This window comes from Corvus moneduloides, chromosome 9, assembly GCF_009650955.1.
Source record: "Corvus moneduloides isolate bCorMon1 chromosome 9, bCorMon1.pri, whole genome shotgun sequence".
Lineage (NCBI taxonomy): Eukaryota > Metazoa > Chordata > Aves > Passeriformes > Corvidae > Corvus > Corvus moneduloides.
In genome coordinates, this window is record NC_045484.1 from 3,744,949 (window position 1) to 3,768,604 (window position 23,656).

General features: G+C 44.6%; 1 protein-coding gene across 7 annotated transcripts in view; it reads right to left on the reverse strand.

The window, feature by feature from the left end:
• The window catches only part of PLA2G4A (phospholipase A2 group IVA), a 70,235-nt gene that overhangs the window by 17,219 nt on the left and 29,360 nt on the right, over positions 1-23,656 (reverse strand). For 6 of the 7 annotated variants that reach the window (XM_032118023.1, XM_032118021.1, XM_032118022.1 and 3 more), the window contains 6 exons: positions 16,623-16,771; positions 14,049-14,162; positions 11,618-11,655; positions 9,751-9,892; positions 4,480-4,616; positions 1,073-1,295 (listed from right to left, as the gene is read on the reverse strand). In XM_032118023.1, coding sequence (XP_031973914.1) covers positions 1,073-1,295; positions 4,480-4,616; positions 9,751-9,892; positions 11,618-11,655; positions 14,049-14,162; positions 16,623-16,771 — 803 coding nt within the window. Of the gene's footprint in view, positions 1-1,072; positions 1,296-4,479; positions 4,617-9,750; positions 9,893-11,617; positions 11,656-14,048; positions 14,163-16,622; positions 16,818-23,656 lie in introns of all 7 variants that reach the window. The other variant, XM_032118025.1, reaches the window with a different exon arrangement.

Genomic DNA, 23,656 nt, shown 5'->3' on the forward strand with positions numbered 1-23,656 from the left:
TATAAAGATCTGGGAGACTCCTCCTGTCTCTGAAATTTGAGAAAAAATGTAGGCAAACTCAGTTACTTCTATGAAAAACAGAAGAATTGGTAAAAGGAAGTAATCTGCCTGGATGCCTTTTTTCTGCACAATTAAGGAAGGAAGGAGTGAGAGGCAGGAAGAGGAAATATGCTTATGTTCCACAAGCCAAAGGGACATGGCCAAAAAGCAATCAGCTCTGCTGGACGAAGCCAGTGCTTTCCTTTTCTTACTCTGAAAGATGAAAGCAAGGAAATATCTCGTAGGAAGAATTAGGTAACGTTTTTCAACCTGGGCTGTTTCTGAAGAGTCAGCCACAAGGTAACTGAGAACACCAAATGCACTATGAGGAGGCTTTTCTATTTGCTAACCACCTGCATCTCTCCTGGAAAACATTCTGGAGCCTGCAATCAAAGAAAGGCTGAAGTCATTATGATGGAATAGCACTGACATGTGTTATCTGTAAATAACCACCAGCCTGAGTGCCATTTTTCACTGATGTGTCAGGTTCTGATTTAAACTAAACATCTGTGCATTTGTTTCATCCCTTGGTAAACAGGGACTTCTAACCAACCTCACATAATCATTAACAGCCCTTCAGCATCAGAATTCTGCACATCTGCCACTAAAAGCTGTGCTGCCTCTTTTTCAGTGTTATAATTGTTTAAAATAAAACCCACTATCAGTGTACACTCATGAGAGATAGAAGTGTATAAAACACATCTGCAAATCTATTAACACATTTCAATCTTGCCACAAGACCAAATCCAGCTACTGCTCACCTGACTCATTTGAACTCTGAAGTCTGTGTGCCTGACTCAGCCAATCAGGAATTTTCAATAATAGAATACAAGAGTGTGAAGCTCTCCTGTTGTCCCTTTTCTCAAAAAACCAGGGGGATCTTTCAAGTAATTTTTTAAGCAAATGCTGTTTTTCTTATAGCAAAATGTGCACCCTTCGTTAAATGTCGCTAAGGTCATTCCAGAAAAAGGGTAGTGGTGGGAATGATGGAAGAGTTTGACAGCTTTAACAGCATCAGAAGCCGAGCACTCACATCGTGGATGAGTGTTTCCCCTATGAGCATCCCGAAGATGTCTGTGAAGGTGACGGGCTGCCCCGAGCTCTTCTTGTTCCACAGAGCCTCGATGTAGCGCTTGACCTTCTGTGGGGTGAGCAGCAGCAGGGGGTTGTGGCTCACGGAGTTCATCAGCTCCTCGTTGATCTCCTTTGGACCCTTGGCTGGGAAATCCGGGTGGGAATACAGAGTTGACATGTACCTGCAATGGCAAACAGCCTCTGTGAGCATCAAACCTGCTGCAGAGTCAGCTGCCTGAAAGCTACAAATAGCTCATAAATGATTTGATACAATTACTGATTAAATCAGGTTAATTAACTCTCCATTCACATAGGAAATTGTCATTTCCTTTTTCTCAGAGCACAGAAAGCTGAGCAATTTGTTCTAAATATAAGCATAGGATCAAACACTCAACAGGCATTTCCATAATGTGTATGAAGTAAATGATTACAGTGTCCTCATTTTTCCAGACAGAGCATCCTAAGCTGAAAGGAGCTCTTCCAGCTGGCATAGCTCAGTTTGGCAGACTGGAGGTCTCAGGACAACACATGCAGTTCTCTCCCTGTAAGATGCACCTCTCTGCCCTCCAGTTCATTATCACTACTGAAAAATTCCTAAAATATCTCAGTGTATCACAGAATCCCAGAATGGTTTGGGCTGGAAGGGACCTTAAAGCCCATCCAGTGCCACCCCTGCCATGGGCAGGGACACCTTCCACTAGCCCAGGCTGCTCCAAGCCCCATCCAACCTGGCCTTGGACACTGCCAGGGATCCAGGGGCAGCCACAGCTTCTCTGGGCACCCTGTGCCAGGGCCTCCCCACCTTCACAGGAAAGGATTCCTTCCCAATATCCCATCTAAACGTACTCTCTGGCAGTGGAAAGCCGTTCTCCCTTGTCCTGTCCCTCCATCTCTTGGAAATTGTCTCTCTCCATCTTTCCTGCAGCTCCTTCAGGCACTGCAAGGCCACAATGAGGTCACCCCAAAGCTTCCCTTGTCCAGGCTGAACAATCCCAGCTCTCCCAGCCTTTCCTCCCAGCAGAGCTGCTCCACCCCTCTGATCATCCTGGTGCCTCCTCTGGCCTCTCCAGCAGCTCCAGGTCCTTCCTGTGCTGGGCCCCAGGGCTGGGGCAGCTCTGCAGGTGGGATCTCACCTGAGCGGGGCAGAGGGGCAGAATCCCAATCCCCTTCCTGCTGCCCACGCTGGGGGCTCAGCCCAGGGCCTGAGGGATGGATATCTGGGATGGATATGGCCCCACTTTCCAGGAGATAATGCTTCCATAATAAACTGAAGCACAACAACTACAACCTGTGCAGAGAGTTAATTGACTGTGAGGATGTGGAGAGGCATATAATGAGTTTGTTACTGAGAAACAAGTTAGTTTTACTGCAAACAAAGCTCAGACACACAGGGTCATGCCCAGCCATTTCTGTGACAGCACAACCAACCCTGTCCCACATGGGCTGCCAGGGCTTGATCCATGGGCTCCAGGTCAGCTCCTGGGTGCAGGGAAAGGGGAATGCAGCAGGAGAAGTCAGCACAAGGTTGAAGCAAGATGGCAGAAAAGCATTGCTCCAAGGTTAGGCATGCAGCTGAGTGGACAAGCAAAAACCTGCCTCTCCAGGAAAGGAATTCTCCACCCTTCAGGAAAAAAAGAAAAGAGAATTATTCCCAAGTGATAGACTGCATGGAAAAGAAGGAAAAGAAAGGGAGTGCCTAGGTGTCAATTTGTTTATTCAACAAGCAAGGAAAGACTGAAGGGTGACATCAGAGAGCAAAAGCAAATTTGTTCAAACACAACTGCCTCCAATCTGTTTCTGACTGCAGAAGTTCAGATAATCTCGCTATTTTAACTCAGATTTTATAGGTTCACATTAGACCAACTACGTATTCACCCTTGGGTTATCCCCAAAGGAGACCTCACAGCCAGCAGACTGACATCTGTCCTGAGCAGGGTTGGCAAACCCTTCCCCAGAAACACAGGGAATGTTTTAATACCACGCTGCACTATTCCATTGCTCTTCATCCACCTTCTGCTTTCCACAACTGTGACCAAAGTGCATCCATCTCTCAGTGGACAGTGATAAATCTGCCCCCACCACCAGTGATAGAAAACTCAGGTTCCAACCTTTTGTAGTCCAATCTAAAGGAGAAACTGACTCTAGTTCACAGACACTTCTGGCATTTCAAAACCTCCTGGCATTCTGAAAGCTTGCCTCTGGTCTGGGAGGGGGGAAGCAAGCTTCACACAATGAAAAACAATTGACAAAAAAACCCATCCAAGGAATAGAACTGATCATTACCTCCTTCAGGAGTCAACTTTGGAGTTAGAGTATTTGCATGGAATTAAAATTTAGGTGCTTCCTTAGAGCTAAATCAGATGATAAAACTCATCCCAGGCAGACTCCCTGCTCGTTTATATTCCAACAAGTCTTTTCCTCTCACAGAAATAAGACATTTGTTTAATCTCATCACTGAGTCTGAAAGGATCCTGGAGGTTTCTGCTCCAGCCTCCTGCTCAATGCAGAGCCAGCCTAAGTCAGATGAGGCTGTGCTCAGTCAAGTTCAGCTTTCACATGAGCACTGCCTGAGTCAGACTGAGAAGATGACACTGCTCCCAGCCTACTCAAGTGAGGATGGCTCAACACATTCCAGTGCTTGGCCACTCTCACTGCAACATAGTTTCCCTAAGAGTTAATCCAATTACTCCTTGTCCTTTCTCTGGGCATCTCCAAAAAGAGTCTCTTTTCTTCACAGTGACTTACCAGGAACTGAAGACAACACTAAGATCTCCCCCATCAATACCTGTGCCTGCTCCTCAAGGCTAAATGAAGTATTTTAAAATTTTAGTATTTTCTAAATTAAACAGTGCCAGTGAGACTGAGACAGGGTAATCCACAGTGGGATGCTCTGCAGAATGGCAGCCAGGCCCTAGACGTTCCCAGTAAATCCACCAGGATTTTACACTGGGTGTAAAACGGAGCAAAAGATCTTTCAGTGATTTTGAGGCACTCTAAAAGCCCTCCCAAAGCATACAACATATTTTGGGTTGATATTTTGGGTCATCCGCTTCAAATCACAAGGGATTTTTTTGGTTTTTCACATTTCATCAGGAAAATAAAACAACACATGTTGGGCATTGATATAGAAATGCAGGTGCATATGTGTGGCACCTCTTTCCATCCATTCTTGCTCTCAAAGCTCCTGAAGAGCACCTGGAGCCTGAGCTGTCCTTGCCCTTTGGGGCATTCAAAACACCTTCCCCAGCAGAGTTGGACGTGTAAAATGTGCTGTGAATTATAACCATAGAAATAAATCAGCTCTCGTGCCAATTCCTTCAGAACTTGCTGCAGAACAGTTGAGGATAACCAAGAGGAAAGCCTTACCAGGTGGATCCAGAGAGCCCAGCAATGTACGTGGCACAGTCCAGGACTCCTGACTCAAAAAGTGCTTTCATGACTCCAGCAAAGCCCACCATGGCCCGGAACCCCCCTCCCGAGCCCAGCACGGCGATCACTGGCACCTGCAGGGATGAGAGCAACACCACCACCACATCAGTGACACGGGACACACCAGGAGCACCCAGTCCAACCCCTGGACACCCCAAGAAGAATTAGAATTTATTTGAAGAAGTCAGCACTTGTAGCAAGATTTCTAAACAAAAGTATACTCAGAATTTCTTTAGAACTGTCTGTCCTTCTTATCCACGATCCGAAATAGAGGAGATATTAAATTTAGTTATTACATGAACTGTTCAGTTACAAGACCACAGAGATTTTTAAAGCAACATAAACACCAGGTTTAATCCAATTCATATCATTGTGACAGAGCCAATGGCAGTAAAAGTTACTAATGAGAAACAGAACAGAAACAAATAATATTTTGATTGGGAGTTTAAAAACAAGTTTTATAACAAAAACATCCAGTATTACTACACAGCATGAAGACAGTCTCAATTTTACCACCACTTTGCAAAAACTACCAGAGAGGTAGCGGGAATGTATGTGGATCTGGACAACTACTCAGCCACCGAGAGAAGAGTGACCAGAACCAGGGATGGTTATTGTGGCACCAGGTTAAAACTGTGTCCACAGGGGTTTATTTTACACTCCTCTCCTTCTTACTGCCCAGCCCTGACATCCAGGCTGTTCCCCTCAACTGCACAGCTTCCCCAGGTATCTAAAAAGAAGACAAAATAAAATAAAAATGTACTTGCTCCCACCATCACACGTTTTGGCCTAAGCAAAGGGCCCATCTGGTTCCCAGTTTCCAAAACTCAGGAGGATTTTCCACTGTTCAGCGGTGGCAAAGGAACCACCTCTTGGTTGTTACTGAGCATAAAAAGAATCACACAGCTGTGCCAAAAGCCCCTATCTGATCAAACTGCTAATCTGCCAAAAATCTCCCTGAAAGGCAATTTCAGGTGCCTATAGATGGAATTAGTGATAAAAGGATCCATGTGACTACAGAGTCCTGTTCTTTCTGCAGACTCCATGCTTCAAGCCATGAGACTCCCCTGAGGACTGACCGTCACAAGGAAATGCCCGTGAACAATGACCAAGGCACTCAAGACATTTCTTGAGGCTTCCACTCCCCAAAACTGCTTATTCTTCATGCAGTGAGATTATTTTGTTACCTCGTTCATAAGTGTTCAGCTTTAGTAATAGAAACCACAGGTATTCCCTGGCCCCACAGTCATCGTGCAGCTTCAGAGATACGGATCTATCCCAAAAATGACACAGCCCAGGGAAGGGTTTGGGATGTGTTTTGTTAAGCCAACGCCCCAATAACGGAGCAGCTGCTTTGAAGGAAGAGCCATGTCAGTAATCACTCCTTTAATAACGTGGGGAAACTCTGGAAGCTCCTCAGGAGCACTGCTCACTCAGCCTGAGCAGACACATCCCAACAGAGTGGAGATGTCACCTGCAGGTGCGAGCCTGGAGAAAGTATGTGAGAACACTTCCAGAGCACCTCTGCTCCACTCATCAGTGCACAGGCACCAGGGAAAATGGGAGTGTTCCTCCAGAGGCAGAGGAATCCGCTATGGAGACAGGCTGGGAATGTCCAGGAGAGTCACCAACATCCTGACTGCAATGCTTCCTGGATCCACAGGCACTCTGGGCATCCCAGATTCCTGCACTGGGAAGGGTGGATACAACGAGGGGAAGGTGGATTATGGAATCACAAAATCATTCAGGTCGGAAAAGACCTCCAAGATCACCAGGTCCAACCATCAGCCCAGCACCACCACCATGTTCACCACTAAACTTTGTCCCCAAGTGCCACATCCACACATTTTTTTAATTCCTCCAGGGATGATTCCACCACTGCCCTGGGCAGCCCCTTCCAAAACTTTACAGCTTTTTCAGCGAAGAAATTTTCCTTAATATCCACCCTGAGCCTCCCCTGGCCCAGCCTGAGGCCGTTCCCTCTCCTCCTGTCCCTGTTCCCTGCGAGCAGAGCCCGACCCCCCCCGGCTGCCCCCTCCTGTCAGGGACTTGTGCAGAGCCACAAGGTCCCCCCTGAGCCTCCTTTGCTCCAGCCTGAGCCTCCCCAGCACCCGTGCATTGCACAGTAAATAAATAAATCTTTAAAACGATGACAAAAAACAACTGAAGAGAAGCACCTCCTGCACATTTCCCCTCATTTATTTCAATACAAGCTGAGCTGCAGCATAAATCAAGTGAGGCAGATTCAGAGTCCTCTCCTGCTCTGCAGAGGAAGCAGGCAGGTTTGTCAAAACAGCTTTTTAGCTCCAATTCAGTTTCCAACATGTTTAAAGGCACAAAACAGTAAAAACTGAAATGAAATACACCCATCCTGCAAGTTGCCCTCTAGGATAAATAGGGCAGAGGCAGGGAGGGGGGAAGGAGCTGCAGCCAGAGCACCCAGAGCCAAGAACCAGGAAACCATGTCCTGATGAAGAACAGAGAAAAGAGGATACCAAATGCTGCACACTCCTCTACTGAACCCTAAATCCTTTGTACAGAACCACCAGCACATGAGATCACTCAAACCAAAAGGTTCTTAATCATATCTTCCAGTAATCAGGCAAGAAAAAACTGAACCATACTGCATCTTGTTTTGGGAACAAGTGGCGCAGATGTTTTTATCCAAATGCCCTGGAAACACGGTGCACAAAATCTGAATATCTGTGTCAGAAAAAAAAATGCCATAGGGCACACAAATGATTATTAAAAAATTGTTCTGCAAATCCAGTTTGTAGAGAACTACATGCTTTCTTTAGAAGATCACGGTATTTTTAGAAAATTGCTTGAAGCGGCCAAAATTATAAAAATAAACTGAGCAACAATGAAAGTATGAGAAATCTCTGTGTTTCCAGAATGTGCCTAAGGATTAAGTTAGCAAATTTGGAACTACTCACTTCTCCATCCAGACATGTATAATGAATTCAGAGGCATTAAGTGTCTCCCAGCATCCCTGCAAAGCACAAGCTACTCAAGAGATAAAGCAACTTGGGTGAACTTTGAGTAAGTGACTTGTCCAAGATTAAACAAGGCCCACAGACAACTGAGACTACTCAATGTCTCCCAACTTCATGTTGAGACTCCAAACATCCAATAAATCCTCCTGCTATCTTCCATCTCTAGCAATAAAAGTAAAACTGCAGTTTAATTTGAACAAAATAGGTTTTTTCATTGCTAGAAACAGATAAAAATTCTGACAAGTCAGCTTAGAAATACACACTTGGCATAAGAAAAACGGAGGATAGCTACAGCTACTGTCTGGGAAGATGCAATTGAACTGATAAAATTTCAGTATTGGAGACAGTGAGGGATACCAAGGGAAGATGATGACACAAAGAATAAGAGATCTTACCTATCCTTTGCCATAATTCATGCACAGATACCACCTGCATGGAACTGAGACCTGAGGTACTGAGTATCGCTCCAGTTCCAACTGGAGCTTGGCAGAATATCCACATCCTTTCTGAGGAAGATCCTATTCTGCTCTAGGTCACGCCAATGTCCCACTGACAGATTACCTACTCTGGTAAGATCTGCATGTGTTAAGATTAAAATAACTGAACTGAAAATTAGGAAACCTTGAAAATGTTCCTTCACAATACACACAATTTATCTCACTCCAATTAAACTATGTACAATACTTGTTAAATTCTTTCATGTTCCTCAGAAAGTTCACATAAGAACATTTCATGCAGCAAGACAGAGTTCAAAAGTACACAAGAATGAAATATTTACCACCTGCCCAAAACTTCATGGAAATTCAAAAGATACTCTTCAGTGTTGGTTGCAAAAGAGTGTCACATTCTGCTTATACTAAAAATGCAAAAAAAGGAATCAATGCCAATGAAGGAATAAACCCAGATTAATTCGTGGACTCTGTTTATTGCTTGACACCCCCACAGGCACCAAGTGTTCCTGTCACAATTCAGGGAGCAGCACAGGAGAGGGAATGGGCAAGGAAGGAAGAGGATGAAAAAGCTACAACAAAATAAGTAGATCTGGACCAAATGGATTCTTAATTAACTCTAAATAATGCATCACTAAGAGCTCAGTAGGATCTGGCTCCTCTCCTCACTGTGGTGTGAGGCCCTGGCATGGGGTGCCCAGAGAAGCTGTGGCTGCCTCTGGATCCCTGGGAGTGTCCAAGGCCAGGTTGGAGAAACCTGGGATAGTGGAAGGTGTCCCTGTCCACGGCAGAGGGTGGCACTGGATGATCCTTACAGTCCCTTCCCACCCAAACCATTCCCTGATTCTGTGATATGACCCAAGCCAGCATCAGCCCACTGAGATCTGTTGGCTTCCCTTCCTCTTGGCTCGGTTCAAAGCACCAGCAAGTCAAGGAAAGCTGTACTTTCCCATGTTTCAAAGAAATAAAACATCATAACCCTAATCCAGTAAAACTGGCTCAAGGAAAAGAAGGAAGGAAAGAAATAAACTAATTTCCAAGCTGACTCTAAATTTAAACCAGCTCATTTCCTGCCTACTCTTTCAGAGATGAAGGTCACAGAGCATGGGATGGGTAGTGGGCATGCAGGGGCACATTCTGTGCTGGTTGAGTGCCCAGAGCCACTGCAGGATTCAGCAGATATTTCACACACCCTGAAGCACTTTTCAGATGGCAATCTCCCTTCAGAGCCAACACCTTCACAATGTCTGGGATTCAAACAGGAAAAGTTGGAGCAGTTTGTTTAGAGGGCCAATGAATCACAGAACCCCAGAATGATTTGGTTGGAAAGGACATTAAAGCCCATCCAGTACCACCACAATGCCACCCGAGGGACACCTTCCACTAGCCCAGGCTGCTCCAAGCCCCGTCCAACCTGGCCTTGGACACTTCCAGGGATCCAGGGGCAGCCACAGCTTCTCTGGACACCCCGTGCCAGGGCTTCACTCCCTCACAGGCAAGAATTTCTTCCTAATATCTGATCTAAATCTCCCCTTTTATAGTTTAAAACTGTTCCCCCTGGTCATAAACTTTAATCTCTAACTTTAGAGCCAAGAAAAATTACTCTCCAGGCTAAACATTGTATGTTCATAGAGGAAAAGAATTTTTATTATCTACAATCTTCATCGAACTCTTCCACCTCGCACACCTCATTCCTTCCTCTCACAGGCAAATGAAGAATTCCAAAGGGGATGCTAATCCTGATGGGAACTCTCCAAACTTACATCACGGGAAGTGGTCAGGTTCTGGCTGTTCTCCTCCCCTAGAAACGATTTGATGCTGTGCATGATGTTGTCTCTGCGCTGCTGCCGGAACCTCTTCTCCTCATCGCACAGGGCCATGCTGAACCGCAGGTCCGTCGAGGAGCTGTTTGGAAAAGGGACAGGCTGGTACAAAAGGCTCAGTTCCAAACAGGATCACAAACATCACCGTGGGAAATGAGCAGATATGAGCAGAAATTCCTCATTCACTTACATAAGATGAAATGAAATTGTATTTCTCATGTGACGCCATTCATCAGCTCTGGAGTGATGGAGGCCAAGTACAACACGTCTTTGAGACATCCATTTTATACAGAACTCATTAAAAGGAAATAATTAAATACAGCAAGCGAGTTCTCCACTCACATACAATTATAAATCTTACAGCACAGATCATACTGGCATACCACAGAAAAATCTAAGCCTTCTTCTCTGTATTTTCCCCCACATTGTGGGATAAAACATGTACACAAGCCTGTGTAAGGATCTCGGTGCTGTACATAAATGAAGGTACAACTTCAGCTGCCACTTCTCATGGACAGCAGAGAGGAGTGGACAAATCCACCCTGGTACCCACTGAAAAGCACACAATGGTGAAATGGATCCATTTAGGCTCACAGAATGATTCCCCAGGTTTTTAAAAAAACCTAGTATGTAATAAAATAATAGAATTAAGAAAGGGGGGGAAAAGACTCCCTAGAAGCAATGTTCCATGAAGATATTCACAATCTGCATGGCTATCAGGGAATAGCAGCAGAACTTGATAAGATCCTTTACATTTCAAAGCCTAAGGAGAAGACACAGCCAAGCATGTTCTGTTTATTTAATGTCAGAGATATGAAATACTTGTAATGTACAAAGCCTGGCTGGTTCAGGGTGGTCTCAACCACCCACAAATGCATTTTCCTAGTACAACAGGATGAGCAGAAATTATCCCCGGGGAATGTTTGTCAGTCTCTGGAGTTATCAGGAAAGAGTTTAACTTCTACAGTGGTCCGTGGTGCTATTTATAGTTACAGACAAAAAATGACTCCTTAAATGCCTTGCTCTCAGGAAATCATTTTTAGATTTAAAATACATTTTTCTGATTATGCCTCAAAGTGATTTTTGGTCTTTCACCGTGATAGGTGAAGAATGAGGGAGAAAGGCAGCTAGAGAGGGGAAAAAAAGGGACAAATAAAGGTAGATATCTGCTTAGCTTTTACATGGAGAACTCCTGGCCCTAATCTTCACCTTTGCCTTCAGCACTGTGTGGTATTTACATTTAAATACATTTTAGGGGCTCTGTAACAGCAGTCATAGATGCTGGAAGTTAATGTGAGAGGCCAAGTTCCCAGAGAAGGTGAAACAGTGAGGATGAAGCTGAACCTGAGCAAGGTCTGTGGGTTTTTTTAGGGACAAAGCCCTCAGGAAGAAAAGCCCTTCAAATAAATCAGGCTGAGAGATTGACACAGGATGGCCTCACTCCTGCAAACATTTGGAAGGGTCACACATCTTAGTCCCAGTAAGGGTGTTTAGTCAATGACAGAATTACAACATGAAAATAAACCTCAGTTGTAAAAGTTCCTCTTTTTTACAGTAGCTGGTATTTCTACACTACAACAAGGAATTTTTGCACTCTACCTCACATGTTTTTAAGAAAATCCCAACAGGGTGGGACTCTTGGGGTGTCCTGTGCAGGCCAGGAGTTGGACTTTGATGATCCTTGTGGGTCCCTCCAATTCAGGATATTCTGTGATTCCATGAAAATTTTAATGAACAATTTAAAAAAAAAAAATTCCTTTGCTGCTGGTATATTTTCACCCTTTTTTAAAAAATATGAGATACTCACCATACCTCCAGAGACAATTCCAAAGTCATTTCTGTGACCTAAAGAAGGAATATTTAAATATGGTTACAGCACTTAGAGAGGGAAAACCCACAAACACACCTGGAACATCAACTACTACTGTCAGAATTTTTCCTTTTTTTTCCCCCTTCTTCACTTTTTTTAAAAAGGAGGATATTTTTGGCACATGTGAATGAGATTCTTCTCTATGGATTTTTTTTTTAAAGCGCACAGTGTGATTCCAAAATACACCACTAGCACTGAATAGAGTGGAAAATGATGGTAAGTGCTGACTTTCATTCCTCAGATCCCACTGTCTTGCCTTTCTTGAACTGCTAATCCCTTTCTGACAGTGCTACTCATCTCTGTCCTGAGGGGATCTGATTCTCTTCACCCACTTGTGGCTGGCAGGAGAACCAGGGGATCACATCCATCTGCCACCTGTGTGAGGGAATCACTGCTCTGTGTTCCACAGGAGCCACCAAGTGTCTTTCCACAGCTAAATATGCCTTACCTAGCAGTCAGGAAGGGTGGTTGCTTACAACTTGCTGAAAGATGCAATGAATGTCACTGCACAATGGCTTCACTTGCCAACCACACTGAACTCCCTGGCCACAAGCTATGGGTTGGCCTTTCACAGAGCACTGAAAGGGCTGCCTGCAGGCAAGAAGTTAAAAAATTATGATTAAAGCACCAGTTCCCTGTCAGGCACAATCCAACAGTACAAGGGTGAGGAACTAAGACAGAATGGAGAGGTATTTTCTGCTCCCCAGACTCTCTCCTGTGCAATGGCCAGGCTGGTGCAGCCCTGGAGGAGTGTGACAGACTCAGCGTGTCCTCCACCTAAAACCAGATTCTCCTCCTCACCTGGGGCATGTGAGCACCAGGCATGGAGCTACAACACCCCAGAATGACCCTCAGACAGCAGTGAAGGACATGGGATGCAAAGCTGCCTCTGACTCAAACATCCAGGCCCAATTCCTGAAACAGGAATTGCAAATGAGGCAGAGCATGAGCAAGCTGAGGGGAAAAAGAAGAGGCAGAGAAACAACAAAGGGAGGACATGAACAAACACAGTGAAGAGTTACCCAGGAAGCACTTCAAAGGCAGGGAAGCAATTACATTATTCCCCACCTGGTATTACTAATTTAGAAAGCACTCCTGAAACCATGCAGTGATCCAATGCTTACAAAAATGCATGCACATGAAATAAACCCTTGGAGGGAAGCATTCCAATAGGGAGATATCATGGCTTTTCTACACCTTACCCAGACTGCCACAGACATCTCAGCAATACATGCTATGTACACATTGTCTACATCGGGTTCAACCTGACTTCATCTCCCCTTAACTATTTGCTTATAAATTTCAGAGTGTATTTGCCTTTTCTGCACTGGTTTTTTCCCTATGACTCCCTACTAAGCTTTGCTAAATGCTGATGAGAAGTTAAAGCAAGGCAAGGCCTTGTACTAATGGAATGAGCTTTGTGAACTGTGTTTGCAAAATGTATTCATCAGTTCTTTCTCACTGCCCCACCTCATGCCTGGCAGAACCAGGACCCGTACTCAACCCATGCTCCAGAAGTCCAAGAGTTACTGAGACACTTAGTGAAATAAAAATGCAGAAACTTCAAACAATGCAGTAATTTTAAAAAAGAAAAATAACGGAGGGTATCAAAATTCCAACTGCCCTAAGGCTATGCCAAATTAAATGTTAAAACTAACATATGAAACTCTCTGGTTTCCAATAAATAGGCCTTTAACCAGTTATTTGCTGTAACTACGCTTTTAAAGTTGCACCACATGGAAAACAGCAGAGTGGTGACAAATCAAGATCTCTCATCATACAATAAACTACAGCCCAAACCAGCGATGCAGATGCTATTTATACACTTTAATACATGCAGAACAAGCTCAATTCCACCCAGATTTAGCCAGGAGTTACTGTGCAGGCAGACAAGCCCTGCTCAAATGACTCCATCTTGTTTGCAGATGCGTTTAAAGGGAATAATCCAATTACTGCATCATTGCATGTTAACCAGGGCTGTGTTACAACAAGCCACTTACAGAAAGTGAAACATGTAATAATAGAAGAATTCCTTCAGCTTTCTGGAAGCCACAGGCAGCAGCAGGAGGGGCAATGCAGCAAACTCTGAGTAACCTCACACTCAGGCCATAAAAGTAAACTGCATCAAGTAAGGAAGAAACTGCTTTTGGCAGAGAAAGTTCCAAACTAGACTTCTAGAGAGGATTCTTTCAGCAGGGACACCAAGGCATTCAGTGGCACTGTTTTGCTTAATTCTCCTCTCAGCAGGGCTGTAAGAAGATAAATAATTAAGGTTTAACAGTGTCTTTAGGCTCCGTGTTTATCCATGGGCAACAGTGAATGCTCAGAAAACTTCTGACCAGGGCAAAGTCATGAATGTCCAACTTACGTCATTGAAAGTTAACTGGACCTCCTTCTTCTCTCCCAGTTTCAGAGAAGAGATGGGAAACGTGGATGTGCCAAGAGTCTCATCCATAACATAGTTGGCATCCATGAGAGTAACCTGGAAGAGATCGCTGGGTATTCAATTCTACTGCAAGAAATCCCTTTTTCATTCCATCAAACCTATTCCTGAAGTAAAAAAAAAATATATATATATGGAAAAAGAATGGGCCTGACCCAACCCAGTCAATGCCCAGTGCCAACAGACATTTCTTTTAAACCAGGATAAGCTCATGGACAGTGGAGGTGTCACTTCAAGGAACTGAATTGCAGGAGTACACCAGGATAATTCATGAAGGGATGTTCATCCCAGCACCATTCTGGCAGCAAATCTCACCATCTTTCTAATACCTTCAAATTCTACATATAAAGCACAGTACCTTTACATTTCCAGTAAGTAAAATTTCCCTGTGGAGAAACTTGTATAGTTTTAACTGTGATAGGCCACAAAAAACATCCAGCAACTTTTCAGAGAAGATGGAATCCACACACCCCAGCCTTGACTCTACAGACCAAGATTTGCAGTGATTTGGCAAAGAGTGCAGCATTCCATTTTACACAAAGCTTCTCTCTGTATCCAGCCAGACCTTCAAGTCTCTTCTCAAATCTTTCATGCTGGAGCAGACCTTTCCAAAATGTGATAATACCCAAAGATGGATGTGGATATGGCAGAACACCATCCCATGCTTTTGCTCTAATCCATGTGGATCTAGGTCTAGCAGACTTTTTTTTCCCCAGTGGCTGCCTTCCAAGTCCTCAAGTAAGATATTCAGAAAGAATTTCAAATTATCATTTACACATCTCCAGACTCATTTGACTTATGGGGTTTTTTTCCATTTTATGGCATTGTATCTTCTAAAATATCACATGTTCATGGCTTGGACTGTATCTTTTGTATAAAACAAAAGGAGTCAAGATACAATCACTTGAATAATTAGTTGCTACATCTGGGATCAGCCTCTTCTCAGCTATAAAGAATCTTCTTCATCCTGTGCCACAAGCAACACTTTGAAATTATGAATTCTCTTTATTTTAGGAAAGAGCTCATTATTTTAATGGTACATTGCTCTGTTTCCTTGCAGAACTTTATGCCCATTCCTGCAATCTCTGAGTGCTGTCTCTTAAAACCAAAAGCAAAAACTTCATAGTGGGATTTTGAAGAGCTGCTCACACTTCAGAGGGAACTGCACTTGGGATAGAATTAAAGATGCAGATTAAAACAATCCAAGGAGTCACAAGGATTGTGGCGTATGAGCTTCGGAATTCACAGAGGGTTTGGGTGAGGAGGTGATTTTACAGATTTCTGACACTGTACTCCATTGCAGAATCTTGTCTACATTACCAGGTCCACAATTAACCCTTATTAAATGTTATCATCTATTCTTGGCAGACAATTTTCATGAAATTTCATTGCACTAGCTCAGAACCAGCAACAGCCTTTAGTTACTGTAAAGACACATTTCCAATTTCTACCTATAATCCATCCTGCTGTATTTGCGATTTTAGTAATTTTATCCTTTCAAAACCCTTAAACCAAATTTTGTCCTCAACAAATTCAAACATTCCTAGGGAAGTTGCCTAAGTGTAAGGGAGGGCTCAGAGCAGGGCCCAGGCTCTGATCCAGGGGGCCCAGCAACGGCACCGAGGAACAGGCAGGAACTGATGCCCAGGAAATCATTGTGAATTCCCTAGTATCTTTTGTCTCTAGTGCAGGATGCAGGTGATAGTTCTTCATGATCCACCAAGCTGACCATAGGTGTAATGCCCAAACTGTAGAGCCTTCCCCAGGAACACAGGGAGCTTGTAGGAAGCACAGTTCCCTTTCAGACCCAAGGTCTGATGGTCACAAGGAAAGCTCAAGGAAAACCTTCACAGGCTGCAGCCTCTGTCCCAGTTGGCCAATTTAGACTGAAGTCTGTAAGATTGGGTCAGAAGAGAACAGATGTCAGGGCCATCCTCTATGAAGAACAGAGCTAACAAATGACTAGAGCTAACTTTAAATCCTTGCCATGCCCACTTAGACCTAACATTCAGCTCTTGTGCACAGCCTGGAGAAGTTTAACACACTGAGACTGAACAGTGGCTTGGCCAACAAGGCTGCACATGGAGTGGTCCCCAGAAGAGCTCCAGGGTGGGCTCCAGGCAAGAAGGACACAGCAGAACCAGCCTTTTGCTTTGTCTCCCTGGGCAGACACTTGACTTAAGTCCCACCTATTCCCTGTCCGTAAGAGCTGAATCGGGGTAGGAAGAAGGGAGTAAATACTCCATGGCTGATGTGAGGAATAACAAGCTACTGTCCCTCAGGAGCTGTCCAAGAGATGACTCACAGGCATATCTTGTAATGCCTCTCCAGGCTACTCCTTGAATAATTCAATTTATCCAACACCTCTTGCTTAGCACCATGGCTAAACTCAGATTTAACGTTTTAAACAAAGGGGTAATCTTGAGACATCAGATGCCACATGTGTGTAAGCCACTGTTATTTTACCCTTCATCTTCCCAGCTCAACCATGGGATTTACCTCCAGAACATTCTCCAGGTTGGGGTCCAGAATGAACTCGAAGGTCTCGTTCCATGTGGGGTTGACGTCGTTGTTGAAATGCTTGGTTCTCTTCCTGCAGTCAGGGGCGGTGGGGATGAACAGCTCCACGTAGGGATCTGGAGTGTCAACTGCGCAGCAGAACACAGGTCAGGCAAGGGAAAACACCAGCCTGGGCTGGAGTAATAGATACAATTGTGTGAAACCACAGATCCCCTCATGGTCAAGGACAGAAGGATAAGCAACTCTGTAAATTACATAAATGTAATGACAGGAATGATACAATGATATCAACAATTCCCCCAAAAGAAACATTAGGTTTCTAGGAGGAGAGGGGAAAAGCCTTGAGCAAACAGAATGGTACAGGGACTGAGTCAAGTTTATTGGGAATATGCAAAAGTCTGGCAGGCAGTGGTTAAGTGTTTGTAAAAGCTTTTACTTCTTCCTCTCTTTCTAGCCTTTAATGGCTTTGGCTTGAGTCACAGCAGCAAGTATCCCACAAAACAATGAAAACAAGCAGTCTGATGTGGGTTTTGGATCCTCTTTCACATTTTCTGGTTTGGGCATGATGGAGGAAATCAGTCACAGCACTGCAGTGCTGCACGCAGCAGAAGGAGTGCTCAGCTCTGAAACACTGCCACCACCACAGCTCTGGGGAGTCAGCACAGGATCAGGACCTTATTTACACAGTATGTTTGAACAACAAGTGCGCAGAACCCCAACAGGAAACAGAGATATGGCAACTGCAGCTGATAGGAATTACCAGTGGGGGAAAAGGAAACATTGGCAAATCCCATTGGATGTGTCTAAAAATAGCCATTCCTGAGAGCACAAAATGCAGCCCTAAAAATCCACTTTCTAACAAGTTAAAGCATGCAGGGGTTTTCTGTACAATGAGACTTTTCTTTGTGTCAGATTGGGCGAGGGCTCCAATGCTTCCCAGGAGAGCAGGGGAAGTTATTTCTGTGGTTGTGGTGGATCACCAAAAGTCTCCTACTCTGCTGTGGTAAAACACCCACATCTTTCCAGCACAGAATCAAGGAATCACAGAATATCTTGAGCTGGAAAGCATCCACCAGGATCATCAATCCAAGCCCTGGCCCTGCACAGGCACCCCAACAATCCCACCCTGTGCATCCCTGGGAGCGGTGTCCAAACGCTCCTGGAGCTCCGGCAGCCTCGGGGCTGTGCCCATTCCCTGAGGAGCCTGGGCAGTGCCCCAGCACCCTCTGGGGGAAGAACCTTTCCCTGATCTCCAGCCTGACCCTGCCCTGGCCCAGCTCCAGCCATTCCCTGGGTCCTCCTCCCTGTCACAGAGAGTTGAGATCAGAGCTGTCCCTCAGGAGGAAGCTGAATCCTCTCTTCCAAGTTTGTCCTCTGGTTTAGTGAAATGTTACCAAGCAAACCAATGCCCACCACAAACAGGAACCTATTTCTTACAGGCTTCTTTTTGAAAGAGACTAATTCCTATTACTAGGAAAAGCAAGTCTGAACATTCCTCCTTGTATACACTTTAAGTCCAAAGATACCTTTTTTCAGCAAAGCCAAATTTTAAAAACTCTTGGAGTTCAATAAAACTTTATCCATGAGATTCCTGAGGCCCAGAGAGATTTCTCCCTCCTGCTGGAAGAAGAAGGAAAAGAGGAAAACAAAGGAGTTGGATAATTTAAAATCAAATCAATTGTCTTTTGGGGAAAAAAAACCAACCTGACCAAACAACCAAAAAAAGGGCTTTTGGAAATCACTCTGGAGGTTCTGAATGTGTCCCCAGGCACATCCTATTCAATTTTATTCTAATACAACTTCTCAGGAGTTTTCCACTGTGCTCCATACCTGTGGGGCTCAGCTAATTGCTACATTGAGGTGGTCTCAGTGCTCCCTGAGTAATGAACAAGCAGCTATTTAAAGCTAGGGATCAGTGTGGAAAGCCTTTAAATAGCAACCTTTATTATCTCCTGAGGAATTATGTCTGATCTTGTCTCTTCTTTATGGGCAGGGGAACTGGGGGATCAAGCCCCAAGTCTTTCCTCACCAGGCAGATGTTCCAACTTGCCAACTTTTCCATTAGTTCATTTCAACTACTACACAAAGCTCTGCCACAAAAAAAGAATCAAGAATCAAAAGAAACAAGGCTCTTTGAAACCAAAAATCCATGAAGTGACAAGGTCTCATTTGCTAAGTCTTGATAGCCAGCATGACTTTGGCAATAAACACCCAGGCTTGCTCTGCCAAGAGACTAAATTTGCCTACAAAAACCTGGATTTTAGCCAAAATCCTGATGGCTGAGCAGAGTTCTGGGCAAAACATCAATGGCTCCCTCTCCATTCAGTTTTTCATGTGATTATGTGATCAGCCCAAACTCTGTTACAAAAATCTAATTGTTCTTACCAACACAAACAGCAAATGGTTTCATATCCATATTTAAAACCCCAAAGCATGTGGAAACCCCAGACCTGCAGATCCATTACTAACTTCCTATCAGGCAAACCCTGGTAAGTGTTGAAACAGAAACTAAACCTAAGGCATGGATCAACTAAACTTGGAAAAATCAGTCTTGGCAGTTCAGTCTTGCCAAGTCACCCCACTCCATGCCTTCATCAGCTTTTTAACCCAAGGCAAAGATTTAATCACCTGCCCTTTCATGTTTGAAACTTTATTTGCAGCTATTTTCAGTTAAGAAAATGAAAACCTATTATTTTTTAACTTCCTTCTTCAGATGAGGAGAAAATGCACTGGAAGACTGCTTCTTGCTCTGATTAAGATATTGCTATAAGCTATAGTAAATACTTTTTTAAGCTATACCATATTAATTAAAACCTCACTCCTTGGATGGAAACCAAAAACTACCAGCAACCTGGCAAGTAACACAGAAGTATTCACTTAATGTATTTCAAAACATTCAAGTTATCAAATGCAGATGAAACAGCCAGTGTGCACCCTTGCCATAGATGTTTTCATTGCTGCCCAGGCTTCTGCTAATTGATTTGCCATGTAATGTTAAAAAAACTAAGCTGAAAATGTAAGTAAAAATAGCTTGATCACCGCTGTTATCACAGAATCATGGAATGGTTTGGGTGGGAAGGGACCATAAGGCTCATCTCACCCCACCCCTGCCATGGGCAGGGACACCTTCCACCAGCCCACGTTGCTCCAAGTCCCATCCAACCTGGCCTTGGACACTGCCAGGGATCCAGGGGCAGCCACAGCTTCTCTGGGCACCCTGTGCCAGGGCCTCCCCACCCTCCCAGGGAACAATTCCTTCCCAATATCCCACCTAACCCTGTTGTCTGGCAGCGGGAAGCCATTCCCCGTTGTCCTGTCCCTCCAGGCCCTTGTGCCAAGTCACTCTCCAGCTCTCCTGGAGCCCCTTTAAGCACTGGAAGGCTGCCATCTATATTTTGATTTTAAAAGGAAGAATTGTTATGGTGTATGGGTCAAAAGCTGATGTTTAATCACGACAAGAGACTTATCCATGTCTGAGAATTATCTCTGTCTGAGCCTGATGACCCTAAAAGTCTTTTCCAGCCTTAAGGATTCTCTGTAGAGGCAGCACTGTCAGGGAATTGCTCTTTTGTTGCAGCAGCTGCCTGAGATACCAAGCACAGCCTCCTGAGCAGCAGCACCTGGGGGAATTTGCATTTGTTCCCAGGACACTTCTGAGGAAAGGAGAGTTTCTGCACAGCTCAGCCCTGCTCGGGCTGTTCCTTATGCAAGCACTGCCACTCCATCCCCATTTCTCAGGAACAAGGCAGGCTGAGCTAACAATTAAGCCAAGTATCTCAAACCCTACCTGCACACTAAAAAAATACAATTAAGGCTTTCAGCATTGATGCCAACGAGGGTCCTGCAATTAGCAGCTTGGAGCTCAATGAGGTCTCGGGGTAATTAACAAAATGTTGGTGGTAATTCAGATTTACAGCCCCCCCCAAGCTCCAGGGGCTGAAGACACACATCCAATAACAAGAGCAGAGTCAGCATCTCCACTACTGTTTTTAAACTGCTGCCTTAGGAATGGCTGAGAGGTAGAAAGTAAGGATTCACTGACTTTTCCTCATTTGATTTATCTCCTGGTTAAGTCATGGCTAAAGGATTCTCCCCTTAAATTACATTATGAATCACCAAGTGAAACACACAGTGGACAGTAATAAGGGTCAAACATTTTCACAGTGAAAAGTGAGTAATGTTTTAAGCAATCTGGCTATTAAGGAAACCTGTAAAATTTTCTGCAGTGACTGGAAACTATTTGATCTTATGTTGTTAGTCTGGTGAGATGGATGTCATCAGGCCTCCATATGAATATGATTAATATTACAGATATATGATTTATATTTCAGTCATTCCAATTTCAATTACTTCAACAGCATAATTACTAAAAAGAAACTATAGAAAGCCTGTTCAAATATAATACTACTATATATATATATATATATCTCAAAATAAAAAGTGGTAATAACCCTTAATTTATCCACCACTAAGTGCAATCCCATTGATAAAAACCTACTACGTCCCCAATGACCATCTTTGTGTATTTCCCACCATTTTTTTGGTTTGCTGCACTATAGTACAACTTGTTTAGCACATGCAGCTGAGCAGCCTGGCTGAGGTCAAGCCAATAATGGGAATTGCTGGATGGCCTCTCTTTTGTCCAAGGAGAAGGAAGCTAAACAACAATAGGATTTCTATTCAAATTGTGAATTTTGTGGGGCCTCACAGTGGCACGGAACTATGAGTTGGTGTCTCTGCCATTGACAAGAGAAAAAGTAATAGATTTTAAATTCATGGGTTTTCCCAGTTTCATGTGATTTTTCAGTTTTTAAAAAGGGAATTCTTAAAAACTGTACTTATCAATAAGTGTCCCTCCAACCATGGAACAGATACTTGAGATGCTCCACACAAATCCACAGTCTAGCAGTAATGCAGATGCCAGGAGATCTGTCAGAAGGCCACAGCAACCTAAAAACCCCAGGAATACTCACTGCTGCTTGTGTTTAAGGCACCACAGGGAATGCCAGGGCTGGTGGCTTTGGAGATTTTGCAAAGGGGTGATGCAGTGCCAGATTTCATGAGCGGAAGGTGACTCCAAGGGAAGTAAGGCAGCTCTGAAGCAGCAGCTATGCTTTGAGAAATACTGGGATTAGGTAACACCTTCATTAAAAATTATTCGTGCCTTTTATGACAGCGCTTTTCATCTCTGGTGTTACTTCAATGGAGGGAAGAACCAGCTCTCAGCACAGGCACTGCACTATCACCCAGTTTACTGGTGCAGGACACCACTGCTTCCACTGATCCAGCCTTGAAAGGGTAAAAAAAACTCAAACAAGTCTGCTTTTGGTCAAACCACATTTGTAGAAGCGCCAAGAGCAAAGAAACATTGTCTTCTCTAGGTTATCTGTACAGGCCTCTTTGCAGATACACCCTGAAAAGTGACTGAAGCATTAAGCAAAATAACATTTTTCTAGTAGTGTGCCAGAGTCTAAGGGGTTTAGGGTTTTTTAATTGATTTAAATGCCTAGTTCTCACCGTTAAACCAGTGAAAATGGTCACTCCATGTGTTGGTTTTGCAGGGCCTGGTTTTTGGCAGTGGGGGGGCCACAGAGGTGGCTGCTGTGAGAAGCTGCTGGAAACTTTCCCCATGTCTGACAGAGCCAATCCCTGATGGCTCTGAAGATGGACAAGCTGCTGGCCAAGGCTGGGCCAATTGCAGAGGCTGCTAACACCTCTGTGATAACAGATTGAAGAAGAAAATCAGAGCAAAGTGTGCACGGACAGTTTTTTCCTGGCCAGAGAAGAGGAGCAGGTGAGAACACCTGAGGGGAACAACACGGAGGCACCGGAGTCAGTGGAGAAGGAGGGACACGAGGTGCCCTGGGCACCGGAGCCCAGATTCCTCTGCAGGCTTTGGTGAAGATCGTGGTGAAGCAGCTGTGCCACTGCAGCCCCTGGGGATCCACGGGGGATGCAGAGATCCACCCACAGCCCCTGGGGATCCACCGGGGATGCAGAGATCCACCCAGAGCCCCTGGGGATCCACGGGGGATGCAGAGATCCACCCACAGCCCCTGGGGATCCACCGGGGATGCAGAGATCCACCCACAGCCCCTGGGGATCCACGGGGGATGCAGAGATCCACCCACAGCCCACGGGGATCCACGGAGGATGCAGAGATCCACCCACAGCCCACGGGGATCCACAGGGAATGCATTACATTTTTCTCTCCTCTGCCCAGCTGTGGCAGGGGAGGGTCAGTGAGTGACTCTCATGGGTGCCTGGTGTTTAGCTGGTGTCAAACCATGACGCTCCACCACCAAAGACACGAGCAAGACAGAAGGAGGCCTGGCTCAACTCTGACTGCGGGTCCATGGAAATGCCAGACCTGGACAGGGTAATTTGGTCTGCAGTAAGTACAGGCATATCATCACATTCCTGCTGAATTACTCCAAAGCCACAATATGATTTTTAGTCCACATTTATGTTATCTGATGGAGTACAGATTATTCTCAGTCTGGCATAAACTCTGCTAATACAAATTTACACTGGCAGCGTTTTCTGAATCTGCAGAGCAAGTTTACACTGGGTCTGTGTTTGGTATCGGGAAGCTTTAGAGGTTTTGGACTCTCCCAGCAGCCCCAGAGCTTGATTTCCCATATTGCTGAAGTGCAGCCTCAGGGCCTGTGAGGGAGAAGAGTCTCCTCCCTTGACTTTTTAATTCAGACAACTGTCAAGAATGCTTTAAAAGCTCAGCATTGAGCACACATTCCTTGGATTTCAACTGCCCTGTAACACTCTTGGCTGGATGCTTTGATAAAGCCTGTCACTAAAAACCATCCTCCACAAAAGTGTTCCTTCCTGTGGTGACAAACATGAGAAAGGCTGATCATTTTCTCCCTCCCTTTCAGAACACGTTCAGTCAGAAATACATAAAGGAACACTCCTGAGTTGTAAGAGCTTTTCTTTGGTACAGATGGATCTGTGGGACAGCTGGAATCCTACAAAGTGCAAGGCAGTACCCAGATGAT